The sequence below is a fragment of the Nycticebus coucang genome, chromosome 12, assembly GCF_027406575.1.
Source record: "Nycticebus coucang isolate mNycCou1 chromosome 12, mNycCou1.pri, whole genome shotgun sequence".
Lineage (NCBI taxonomy): Eukaryota > Metazoa > Chordata > Mammalia > Primates > Lorisidae > Nycticebus > Nycticebus coucang.
This window is the reverse complement of record NC_069791.1, coordinates 58,094,452-58,107,132: the sequence shown is the minus strand read 5'-3', so window position 1 is coordinate 58,107,132 and position 12,681 is coordinate 58,094,452. Positions and strand designations below refer to the sequence as shown.

The following is a 12,681-nucleotide window of genomic DNA, read 5'->3' as shown; positions in this document are numbered from 1 at the left end:
TCGGGAGGCTGAGACAAGAGAATCACCTAAGCTCAGGAGCTGGAGGTGGCTGTGAGCTGTGACACCACAGCACTCTACCGTGGGGGACAAAGTGAAGACTGTCTCTAAAAATAAATCATAAATGTAAGTCACATTCAAGTAAATGGTACTAATATCTTGGATCCCTTTGAGAGAAGGTAGACATAGACTAAATACTAGTGTTTAAGTATTCTGATTGGAGACAAGTTATCAACATTTTCTTTCTTTTTCTTTTTTTGTTAACACTTTTTTTTTTTTAAGAGACAGAGTCTTACTTTGTCACCCTCAGTAGAGTGCTATGGTGTCACAGCTCACAGCAACCTCCAACTCCTGGGCTTAGGCAATTCTCTTGCCTCATCTGCCTGAGCAGCTGGGACTATAGGTGCCCACAAGAATGCACGGCTATTTTTTTGTTGCAATTTGGCCGGAGCTGGGTTAGAACCTGCCACCCTCGGTATATGGGGCCAGCCCCCTACCCACTGAGCCACAGACGCCACCCACTTTTTTTTTTTTTTCAGACAGAATCTTATTCTGTTGCTCAGGGTAGAGTGCCATGGTGTCAGTCTAGCTCATAGCAACCTTAAACTCCTGGGTTCAAGTGACCCTCCTGCCTCATCCTCTTGAGTAACCGGGACTACAGGCTATTGCCACAATACCCGGCTAATTTTTCTTTTTCTTTTTTTTTTTTCTTTGAGACAGGGTCTCATTCTGTGCCCTGGGTAGAGTGCCCTGACATTCTATCCCCCAGTAACCTCAAACTCTTGGGCTCAAGCAATCCCCTGGCATCAGCCAACTAGTTTTTCTATTTTTAGTAGAGATAAGGGCCTTGCTCTAGCTCAATCAATCTGTTCTGGAACTCCTGAGCTCAAGCAGGCCTGTGGCTTGGGCCTCCCAGAATGCTATAATGACAGGTATGGGCCATTTTTTACATTCAGTAAAGATGGGTGTCTCACTCTTGGTCAAGTGGGAGCTGTCAACACTTTAAGAGGGGACAATGGAGGGGGATAATTATGTACCCCTTCTTTAGGTACAAATATATTTATTGATGATCTCAAAGAAGAGATAAAAATAAAACTATCAATTACATAGCTGAGCATGGTATTGGGCACTTGTAGTCCCAGGAGGCCTAACCAAGAGGATCTCTTGAGCTTGGGAGTTTAAGGTTGCAGTGAGCTATTATCATGGCACTGAGTTTTAGCCTGGTGACAGAGTGAGACCCTGCTTCAAACAAACAACCTCCCCCCCGAAACCTATCAGTTAGATATGAAGAATGTGCCAATATATATATATTTTTTTAATTCATGGAACTTGGCTGAGTGCAGTGGCTCACGCTTGTAATCCTAGCACTCTGGGAAGCTGAGGCAGGTGGTTTACAGGAGCTTACGGGTTCCAGACCAGTTTGGGCAAGAGCAAGACCCCATCTCTAAAAATAGCCGGGCATTGTGGTGGGCACCTGTAGTCCCAGCTACTTGGGAGGCTGAGGCAAGAGAATCACTTGAGCCCAGGAGTTTGAGGTTGTTGTGAGCTATAACACCATGGCACTCTACTGAGGGTGATAAAGTGAGACTTTGTCTCAAAAACTAAACTAAACTAAACTAAAATAAATTCATGGAACTTTAAGGTAACAGTGTAGCCCATAATAAAGTATAATTAGTGTGGAATAGTATTTCAGGAGAGGAAAAACTATATACTTATAGAAAAGCTTTGTTAAGAGATTATATTTATACAAGAAATTTGAACATAGAGTAATAGGTCCATTATCTAAATGTCAAGAAGGTGTATAAAAGAAAATTAGAAAGGAGAGGATTAATTCAATGATACATGGTAATGTTTCATAAGAATTTGGAAATAAATTTTATTATTTTTTCTTCTTTCTTTCTCTCTCTCTCTTTTTTTTTTTTAGAGACAGAGTCTCACTTTGTTACCCTCGGTAGAGTGCCGTGGCATTACAGGTCACAGCAACCTCCAGCTCCTGGGCTTAGGCAATTCTCTAGCCTCAACCTCCCAAGTAGCTGGGACTATAGGCACCTGCCACAATGCCCAGCTATGTTGCAGTTTGTTGCAGTTTGGCTGGCGCTAGGTTTGAATCCGCCACGTTGGGTATATGGGGCCGGCGCCCTACTCACTGAGCCACTGAGTCTCTAAAAAAGCCTCTCTTTTTTTTTAGAGACAGTTTCACTATGTTGCTCTCGGCAGAGTGCTGTGGTATCACAACTCACAGCATTCTCAAACTCTTGGGTTTAAGCGATTCTCCTGCCTCAGCCTCCCAAGTAGCTGGGACTACAGGCTTTCGCCAAAATGCCCGATTATTTTTTGTTGCAGTTGTCATTGTTGTTGAGCTGGCTCAGACTGGGTTCGAACCCACCACCCTTAGTTCAAACCCGTATAGCTGGCACCGTAACCTTTGTGCTATGGGCGCCAAGCTGGAAATAACTTTTTTTCATACAGAATTTTGCTTTGTCATCTTAGCTGGAGTACAGTAGCATAATCATAGCTCCCAGCAACCTCAAACTCATGGGCTCGAGCGATCCTCTTGTCTCAGCCTCCCAAGTAGCTGGGTGTACAGGTGCCTTGCCCCTATGCTGGGCTAATTTTTCTATTTTTTTTTTTTAAATAGAGACAGTTTCTTGGCTCAGCGCCCATAGCATGGTGGTTACAGTGCTGAGCACATACACTGAGGCTAGTGGGTTTGAATCTGGCCTGGGCCAGTTAAACAACAATGACAACTGAAAAAAAAAATTGCCAGGCGTTGTGGTGGGCACCTGTAGTCCCAGCTACTTGGGAGGCTAAGGCAAGACAATCACTTAAGCCCAAGAGTTTGAGGTTGCTGAGAGCTGTGACACCACAGCACTCTACTGAGGGCAACATAGTGAGAGTCTGTCTCAAAAAAAAAAAAGAAAAAGAAAAGAAAAGAAATTGAAGATTCGTCAACTACATCTGATTTTTTACAATGTTTAAGTATGTAAGAGAACCAACCTATTTTATAGCATTTTAAGGGAACCTACTAACATATACACAATGTTAAAATTAATTTTTTGTTGTTGTTTGGTCGGGGCCGCGTTCGAACCTGCCACCCTTGGTATATAGGGCTAGCACCCTACTCACTGTGCCACAGGGGCCGCCCCAGTGTTAAAATTTAAATGCTTAAATATTTACTAAGCAAGGCCCTGTTGTTAAGACTGCTGTCCTGATAGGTTATATACTTTTTTTGGGGGGGGGGGTTATACTTTTCTTTTGTTTCTTTAAATCAGGTCTCTGCCAGCCCTCCCATCCTTTGTTATGTTAATTCAAATTCTAGCATAACACAATAATTATTTGTCAATTAAGAACAAAAATTTTGAGGGCAGCGTCTGTGGCTCAAAGGAGTAGGGTGCCGGCCCCATATGCTGGAGGTTGAGGGTTCAAACCCAGCCCTGGCCAAAAACTGTAAGAAAAAAAAAAAAAAAGAACAAAAATTTTTGCCCGGTACAGTGGCTCACACCTATAATCTCAGTGGCTTCTGAGCCTGCTGCAGTGGGATGCCCACAGCCTAAGTCTGAGTTGCAGGGAGCTATGATGCCATTGCCCTCTGCTCTAGGCATAGGGTAGAATTCTGTCTTGACCAAAAAAAAAAAAACAAAACAAAAAAAACCAAGGAAAAAGAAGAAAAGACCAAATAAATTTATAAAAATTTTAAAAAAAAGGGCTCGGCACCCGTAGCTCAGTGAGTAGGGCCCAGGCCACATACACTGGGGCTGGCAAGTTCGAGCCTGGCCTGGGCCTGCTAAAACAACAATGACAACTGCAACAAAAAAATAGCCAGGCATTGTGGCAAGCACCTGGAGTTTGAGGTTGCTTTGAGCTGTGATGCTACAGTACTCTACTGAGGGCGACATAATGAAACTCTATCTCAAAAAATAAAAAAATAAAAAAAAGGGTAGTATAAATCAGCCCTTCCTTCCTTCCATCCTCCCTCCCTCCTTCCCAAGACAGAATCTGACTTTGTTGCCCTGGGTAGAGTGCTGTGCTGTCACAGCTCACAGCAACCTCAAACTCTGGGGCTTAGCGATCCTCTTGTCTCCGCCTCCAGAGTGACTGAGACTATAGGTTCCTGCCACAACGACCAGCTAGTTTTTCTATTTTTGGTAGAGAAAGGGGTTTGGCTTTGCTCGGGCTGGTCTGAAACTCCTGAGCCCAGACAATCCACCTGCCTTGGCCTCCCATAGTGCTAGGATTAGGCATGAACCACCGTGCCTAGCCTAAACCAGCATTTATTTTATTTTATTTTATTTTATTTATTTATTTAATATTATTTTTGAGACAGAGTCTCACTATGTTGCCCTTGGTAGAGTGCTGTGATGTCATAGTTCACAGCAACCTCAAACTCTTGGGCTTAAGCAATTCTCTTGCCTCAGCCTCACAAGTATCTGGGACTACAGGCTATCTTTTGGTTGGTGTTGTCATCATTGTTGTTTGGCAGGCCCAGGCTGGATTCGAACCAGCTCCAGTGTATATGGCTGGTGCCCTAGCTGCTGAGGTACAGGCGCCAAGCCTGCTCTTAAGTCTTTGAAGTTGTCTTCACATTATCAGCTTAAAAGAAATGCAGTGGCAATGAGTGACTTTAGAATCTGTTTTCTTTATTCTCTTATTTAAAGCACAAATATTTTATTAGTTTCAATTTCATTGTTAACTATTGAATTTTCATCGCTATTGAAAAGGTCATGATATTATTATGTGTTTCACAGATCATTTTCTCTCTGGGCTGTATCTGATTGAGCTGTGTTTATGTAGATGTATATAAGCACCTATGTTATGTGTCTACATGTCACTTTGGATTCTGGCATATGTCTGCATATGTATGTATAAGTATGTTCCTTTATACTAATATTTTGCTTTATTTGCCAGTATGTTTGTGTAAAAATTTTGGTCTTAAAAGGTGGTGACTGCTGTGTAGGTTGTTACTTGTGTGTGTGTGTCTTTATTTTTAATTTATTATTATTATTATTATTGTTATTTTTTGAGACAGAGCCTCAATCTGTTGCCCTGGGTAGAGTGCTGTGGCATCACAGCTCACAGCAACCTCAAACTCTTGGGCTTAAGCGATTGTCTTGCCTCAGCCTCCCAAGTAGCTGGGATTACAGGCGTCTGCTACAATGCCCAGCTATTTTTAAGTTGTAGTTGTCATTGTTTGGTGGGCCTGGGCTGGATTTGAACCTGCCAGGTCTTATGTATGTGGCTAGCGTCCTAGCTGCTTGAGCTACAGATGCCAAGCCTATTTTTTGGGGGGTGGGGTGGGGAGAGAGTCTTACTATGTCTCTCTTGTTAGAGTGCCATGGTGTCACAGCTCACAGCAACCTCAAACTCTTGGGCTTCAGTGATTCTCTCTCTCTCTCTTTTTTTTTGTTTTAGCGACAGAGTTTCACTTTGTTGCCCTTGGCAGAGTGCTTTCGCATCACAGCTCACAGCAACCTCCAGCTCTTGGGCCTAGGCAATTCTCTTGCCTTAGGTTCCCGAGTAGCTGGGACTACAGGCACCCACCACAATGCCCGGCTATTTTTTTGTTGCAGTTTGGCTGGGGCCCGGGTTCAAACCTGCCACCCTTGGTAGATGGAGCCAGTGCCCTACTTGCTGAGCCACAGGCACCGCCCAGCTTCAGCAATTCTCTTGTCTTAGCCTCCCAAGTAGCTGGGGCCACAATGCCTGGCTATTTGTTTTGTTGTAGTTGTCATTGTTGTTTTTAGCAGTCCCGGGCCGGGTTCCAACCCGCCAACCAGCCTGTGTATGTGGCCAGCACCCTAACTGCTGACCTACAGGTGCTGAGCCTTGTGTATGATTTATTTGTTTATCAGCATGTTCGAAGATGTGCTCAGGTCAGTGAACGAGAGTTCAATTTGATGCATGTTCACTCCCTATTTTTTACTTAAAAGTAAATCACGTTGGTAAAGTTAAAAAAAAAATAGTGATTCTCAAAGGAGTGAACGTGAAGTGTCGGGTTGAAATTCACCTTCCTCCCTGAGGGGAGCATGAGAATCCGAGGTGGGTCAAACTGGAGAAATTTCTTCCATCCCCGGGAGGGATATTCATTCATTTATCCCTTCTCTTATATACTTAGCTGCTAGTGTAAGCAAATGCTACAGTTTTCTCAGAAGTACCGTGGCAAAAGAAAAATAATTGAGAATATGATTTTTTTTTTTTTTTTGTAGAGACAGAGTCTCACTGTACCGCCCTCAGGTAGAGTGCTGTGGCGTCACACGGCTCACAGCAACCTCTAACTCTTGGGCTTACGCGATTCTCTTGCCTCAGCCTCCCAAGCAGCTGGGACTACAGGCGCCCGCCACAACGCCCAGCTATTTTTTTGTTGCAGTTTGGCCGGGGCTGGGTTTGAACCCGCCACCCTCGGCATATGGGGCCGGCACCCTACTCACTGAGCCACAAGCACTGCCTGAGAACATGATTTTTTTATTCTACTATAGAGAGAATTTAAAATAATAGGTAAGTATAACTTGAAAGAATAATAGGAAATAAATAGATCAATCAAAGCTTTTAGAGATTTGTGTTTATACTGAGGGTCTATCAGAATCTCATCTCTTATTAATAATTCCAAAGCAAAATCATTACTTTTTTTTTTTTTAGACAGAGCCTCAAGCTATCACCCTGGGTAGAGTGCTATGGCATCACAGCTCACAGCAACCTCCAACTCCTGGGCTCAAGCGATTCTCCTGCCTCCACCTCCCAAGCAGCTGGGACTAAAGCCACCCATCACAACACCCGGCTATTTTTTGGTTGTAGTTGTCATTGTTGTTTGGCAGGCCCAGGCTGGATTTAAACCCGCTAGCTCTGGTATATGTGGTTGGCGCCTCAGCTGCTTGAGCTACAGGCGCTGAGCCAATCATTACATTTTAATTGAATGTTTAATAAAATAAATTATTTCTGTGACTTGTTTTACTTAGAATTCTAGTATTTTTTTGTGAATTATGTAGTTTTTTTCAGATTTAAGTAGTAGTACTTTGTTGTAAGTCATTATAATAATTGTATGCAATGATTTACACCTTCTTGTGTCTGTACCCCTTTGTAATGTGATATCATTCTTTTCTTTTCTTTTCTTTTCTTTCTTCTTTCTTTCTTTTGTGAGACTGAGTCTAACTTTGTTGCCCTAGGTTGAGTACCAAGACATCATAGCTCACAGCAACCTCAGACTCTTGGACTCAAGTAAACCTCTTGCCTCAGTCTCTGGAGTAGCTGGGTTTACAGGAACCTGCCACAACACCCAGCTAATTTTAGAGGTAGGGTCTTGCTCTTGCTCAGGCTAGTCGTGGACTCCTGAGGTCAAGCAATCCATCCACCTTAGCCTCCCAGAGTGCTGGGATTACAGGGGTGAGCCACCGTGCCCACCTGATATTGTTATTCTTCCAATCAAACATTGGGATCTATTTAGCACCTCCCGAATCTAGGCTGGTCCTATAGCTTGCTCTGATCAATACAATAGGACAGAGTAATTCTTAGGCCTTTGATTTCACTTCATTTTCTTGGAATGAAGACCCCCATGCTATGAAAAAGCCCAGTTTAAGTATACAGAGATGAGGAGCCACATAGAAACTAAGGATTTCTGGCTAACAGCCAGGACCAACTGGCAGACATGTGAGTGAGGTCACAGTTACATTAATGTCAGGGTTCTCTGGAGAAAAAGATCCAACAGGATATGTGTGTGTGTGTGTGTGTGTGTGTGTGTGTGTGTATAGAGAGAGAGCTTTATTTAAAGGGATTGGTTCACTTGACTATAGAGAGTGGTAAGTAAAAAATCGACAGTGTGGGTTGGCTGGCTAGAGACTAGGAAAAAGCTGGTGTTTCAGTTCAAGTCCAAAGGCCATCTTCTGGCAAAATTCCTTTTTACTCAGGAAAGGTCTTTTGGTCTGTTCAGGCCCTCAGTTCATTAGATGAGGCCCCATTCACATTATGGAGGGCAATCTACTTAAAGTCCACTGATTTAAATAATATCTTATCCCGGAACACTCAACAGAAACAGCAGAATAATGTCTGACCACGTATATGGGCACCATAGCCCAGTTGAGTTGATATAAAATTAACAATGATGCCAATCTTTCAGATGATGTAATTATGAGTGACCCCAGGTGAGTATATGAGAATTCCAGACTGCTAAACCATAGAACTGTAAGTTATTTTTATTTTTTGCTGCTAAATTTTGAGGTGATTTGTTGTACAACAAAGGGTAACTTAAGCAGAACTATCATCTGAAAATATATATAGGATACATGGTCTAAGCTGGTGGTTAGAAGAAACTGGGGGTTAGTCTTTGTGGATGCTTATAAACAAATGGAGAGATACTAGACATCCTGGTTCAGTCTCAAATAAAATTTGGTATACATATAAATGTAGGATGAGGTAATGACACACTGCAAAATGAATTGGTATGTGAATCCAGTTTATTTATTTATTGGATGAATCTATTCATTCATTTGATGGATATTTATTGCACACCTCCTATACACCAAGCACACTATTCCAGGAGCTGGGGAAACAAGACAGATACTGTCCCTGCCTTTGTGTGACTTTCAGTCTGAGGAAGAAAGGCAATTAAGCAAGCTTTTTTTTTGAGATAAGAGTCTCACTTGGTAGAGGGCTGTGGCATCACAGCTCACAGCAACCTCTAGTTCTTGGGCTTAGGGGATTCTCTTGCCTCAGCCTCCCGAGTAGCTGGGACTACAGGTGCCTGCCCAATGCTCGGCTATTTTTTTTGTTGCAGTTTGGCTGGGGCCGAGCTTGAACCCACCACTCTTGGTATATGGGGCTGGCACCCTACTCACTGAGGTGCCGCCCTAAGCAAGCAGTTTTATTTATTTATTTATTTAGTCCCACTTTGTTACCCCAGTAGAGTTCTCTGGTGTCATAGCTCACAGCAACCTCATACTCTTGGGCTGATTCTCTTGCCTCAGCCTCCTGAGTAGCTGGGACTACAGGTGCCCGCCTCAATGCCCAGCTATTTTTTTTTAAAATTTTTTATTTATTTAATTTTTTTTGCAGTTTTTGGCTGGGGCCAGGTTTGTACCCGCCAACTCTGGTATATGGGGCTGGCGCCCTACTCCTTTGAGCCACAGGTGCTGCCCAATGCCCGGCTATTTTTAGAGATGGGGGCCTTGCTCTAGCTCAGGCTGGTCTTGAACCAGTGAGCTCAGGCAATCTGCCCTCCTTGGCCTCCCAAAGTGCTCGGATTACAGGCGTGACCCATCATGTCCAGCCTAAGCAACTAATTTTAAAGTTTGACAAGGAAGTACAAATTGTTGCTGACTATACCAATTTTGAGAATTTAAGGTTTTTGAGAAGAAGTGATATTTAATATGATTAGATGAAGGGATGAATAGAAATTTAGTCAGGAAGGGGATATATGAAACTGTAGGAATGGATTTGGGTCAGAGGTGTACAAAAATGTTGCAAATGGGGAATATCTGTGAAAGCTCAGAGGTGAGGAAAAGTATGGTTCATCAGCCACCTTCTGTGGGTTATATGAGAAGCAAAAGAGATGAAGCTGGAAGTAAGGCAACAAAGAAAAACGTTTGGAGTTGTTGAGTTTGGAGATGAAAAGCGACAAGATACATTTTGGGTTTTAGAAAAGTAGTCTATTGGCTCAGTGCAGGTAGCACAGTGGTTATGGTGCCAGCCACATAAACTGAAGGTGGCAGGTTCAAACCTGGCCCAGGTCAGCTAAACAACTGCAACAAAAAAAATAGCTGGGTGTTGTGATGGGTGCCTGTAGTCCCAGGTACTTGGGAGCTTAGACAAGAGAATCATTAAAGCCCAAGAGTTTGAGGTTGCTGTGAGGTGTAACGCCATGGCACTCTACTGAGGGCAACAAAGTGAGACTCTGTCTCAAAAAAAAAAAAAAGCAATCTATGGAATGGAGAGGGATCTGAGAGGGGGAAAAGAACTGAGCTGCTACAGTTCAGTTGAGAATTTAAATCAGGATATAGGTAATGAGGATGGAGAGACATAGGTAGATTTAAGATTTTTAGGTAGTAGAACCTCCTTACTTGACACACAATTATACATGGGAAGTGAGTATAAAATTATTTTTGCTTGACTGAATAGATAAATGAAGTCATTAATAGAAATAAGAAAACTGAATAGAGGCAAACAATTTTCAAGGTACTTTAAGGGGATTTGTCCAGAGGGTAGCTACATGTATTGGCTTGTAATTCCAGAGATAAATCTAGGCTAGAAGTAGAGATTTGGGAGTCATCAGCCTAAATTTGACAATTTAGGTCCTGGGGAGGGTAGCTGTGATTGCGTGGGGATCACCTGTATCTTAGACGGGGACACAGGAAGGTCGTTTTCTTCCGTAATACTATTAAATACTAGGAACTATTCTTTCACAGCTTCTTCTTCAGTTTTTTTTTTTTGAGACAAGAGTCTCACTTTGTCGCCCTCGGTAGAGTGCTGTAGCGTCATAGCTTACAGCAAACTCTTAACTCTTGGGCTCAAGCGATTCTCTTTTTTTATTTTTTATTTATTATTTATTTGAGAAAAAGAGTCTCACTTTGTCGTCCTGGGTAGAATGCCCTGGCGTCACAGCCTGAACCCGTGAGCTCAGGCGATCTGCTCGCCGGCCTCCCAGAGTGCTAGGATTAAAGGCGTGAGCTACTACGCCCTCTTCTTTAGTTCTTTTTACACAATTTGGAGGAAGCTAGAGACACTGACATTGACCGGAAGGGTTGCCATAGCTTTTACAAAAATTAAAGGAGTTCCTTTAGACGAGATCTGGGGTTCATGTCAATTACTAGAAAAGCAAGGTCAGGAATCGTTGCTTCCTGTGTGGGATGAAAAGCAATTGCGGGAAAATGGCTAAAGCCAGCCGGCAGATTTTGGCAGATGGGTTCGACCAGACTTGTCATGGCGAAGAAGCGGGTGTAAAGTGGCTCAGTGAGATTATTCCGAAGAAATTAGCAGTCAAAGCACCAAAAGAGAGCCATAGAGAGACGCTGGAAAGGTTAATGGGTAGTAAGGAGACAGGTAGGTGAAAACAATTCAGGAAGCACCTGTAGCGAGGGAGGGTAGCTGAGGTTAGGCCCGGCGTGTCTCCACGCTCATTTATACACAAAAGGAAACAAGACGCGCCCCACCGGAAGCAGAACCTCTGCCCTCTGAGGTATTACACATTCCTCCGCGCCGGAAGACCGCGTCTTTCTTCGTCCCGAATTCCTCTTTCCTCCTCTACCGCTCCTAGAGAAGATCGTGGTCTTTTAAGGGTGAACCGCGTGGAGTCGCTGGACGACGCACTAGTTTGGCGGGCAATGAGAAAAAGAACGATACTGGACTGTCGGGAAAGGAAGGAAGAAGGAAGGACCGGACAGCTAGGCATCGTGTCGTTGCGGAAGGATTCTGTTTCCTGTGGTAGCGGAGGGATTTGACAGTACGTTAACTTCCGGAAAAGTCCTGGGAGTGAGAGGAAAAGCTCTGAGAGAAACAATAACAAACGAGAGGAGGAAGCGGTTGTGGGGTTTCCGTGTTGAACAGTTCCTGTCCGAGAAGATGCGCTTCGGCCCCCGGCAGGGAACGTGAAAGGGCTCGGCGAGCCTCAGCCAGCCTTTCTCCACCTGTTTTCCTCACGGAGGGTCCCTGGCTATTGCCATGGCGGGCGTGGGACCGGGGGGCTACGCGGCGGAGTTCGTGCCACCCCCAGAGTGCCCGGTCTTCGAGCCCAGCTGGGAGGAGTTCACAGACCCCCTTAGCTTTATCGGCCGCATCCGGCCTTTGGCGGAGAAAACTGGCATCTGCAAGATTCGGCCTCCCAAGGTACCAAAGTCTGAAGAGAAGGGGGAGAAGGCTGAAGGAGGAGTCGATACAGTTGGTTTTGAGTTGCTTTTTTGGTCTCTTTATTCGCATATACTCTTACCTTATTTCTCAACAACTAAAACCTAAGTTTGTGGGTGCCTTTACTTGATTTCTTTTAGGTTCTTTTGCAGGCACCTCAGAACTCGAGAAACTGTGTTCGGTGGGTGGGGGGCTTTAACGCCTAGAACGTGGGAACTCGTACTTTTGTGTGGATTGTGGGCTAGGGTAACAAAAACTTTAGGGCCTGAAGTTTAGGCCTTTCGTTGACGAACAAAGTGTTTGAAGCGCAGTATTATAACTCGGCATTCCCCACCCTCATGTCCACTCCACATTTGAGTTCAGTGTAAAAGCTGCTTCTTCGTCAGCTGCTGCTTCATCCAAGCAAGCCCTGGTAATGCTTAGTTCATCAGATGTTTGCAGGCCTCCTCTCAGGGGTAGGGTTTCTTAAAAGGTAATGTGAGCTCTAGTTGTCGCCTAGGATGGTATCACCAGATAAGAATTCCAGACTAATTGCTGCAGCAGTAAAAGTCTTCCTGGGGGAAGAGAAAGAGTGGCAGTTATTTTTAAAATTTAGAGGTTTAGGAAAAAGTGGTCAGTAATAGAGGTAGAAGAAAACGTTGAAATCCCTTAATATAGGGAACTAAGGATGGAAGATTTTAGAATCAAAATTGTTGCAAGTAACTAGGTTTGCTTACAGATTAATTACAATCTCAATTTTTAAGGTAAGAAAAGCAGATACTAATCTTGTATGGGGGAAATTAATGCTCCAGGAGGTGGAGTGATAGGCTCAAGGTCAAAAGGTGTTCTCCTTTACCCATTGCTTACAGGTTAATTATAATC

At 43.8% G+C, this 12,681-nt stretch overlaps 1 protein-coding gene across 1 annotated transcript in view; it reads left to right on the top strand.

Moving 5' to 3' along the window:
* The first annotated feature begins 10,682 nt into the window (after window positions 1-10,682).
* The window catches only part of KDM5A (lysine demethylase 5A), a 104,060-nt gene continuing 102,061 nt past the window's right edge, over window positions 10,683-12,681 (top strand). Inside the window, exon 1 of the mRNA XM_053554464.1 lies at window positions 10,683-11,802. Within this exon, the coding sequence (XP_053410439.1) occupies window positions 11,638-11,802 (165 nt within the window). The 5' untranslated portion in view covers window positions 10,683-11,637. The remainder of the gene's footprint in view (window positions 11,803-12,681) is intronic.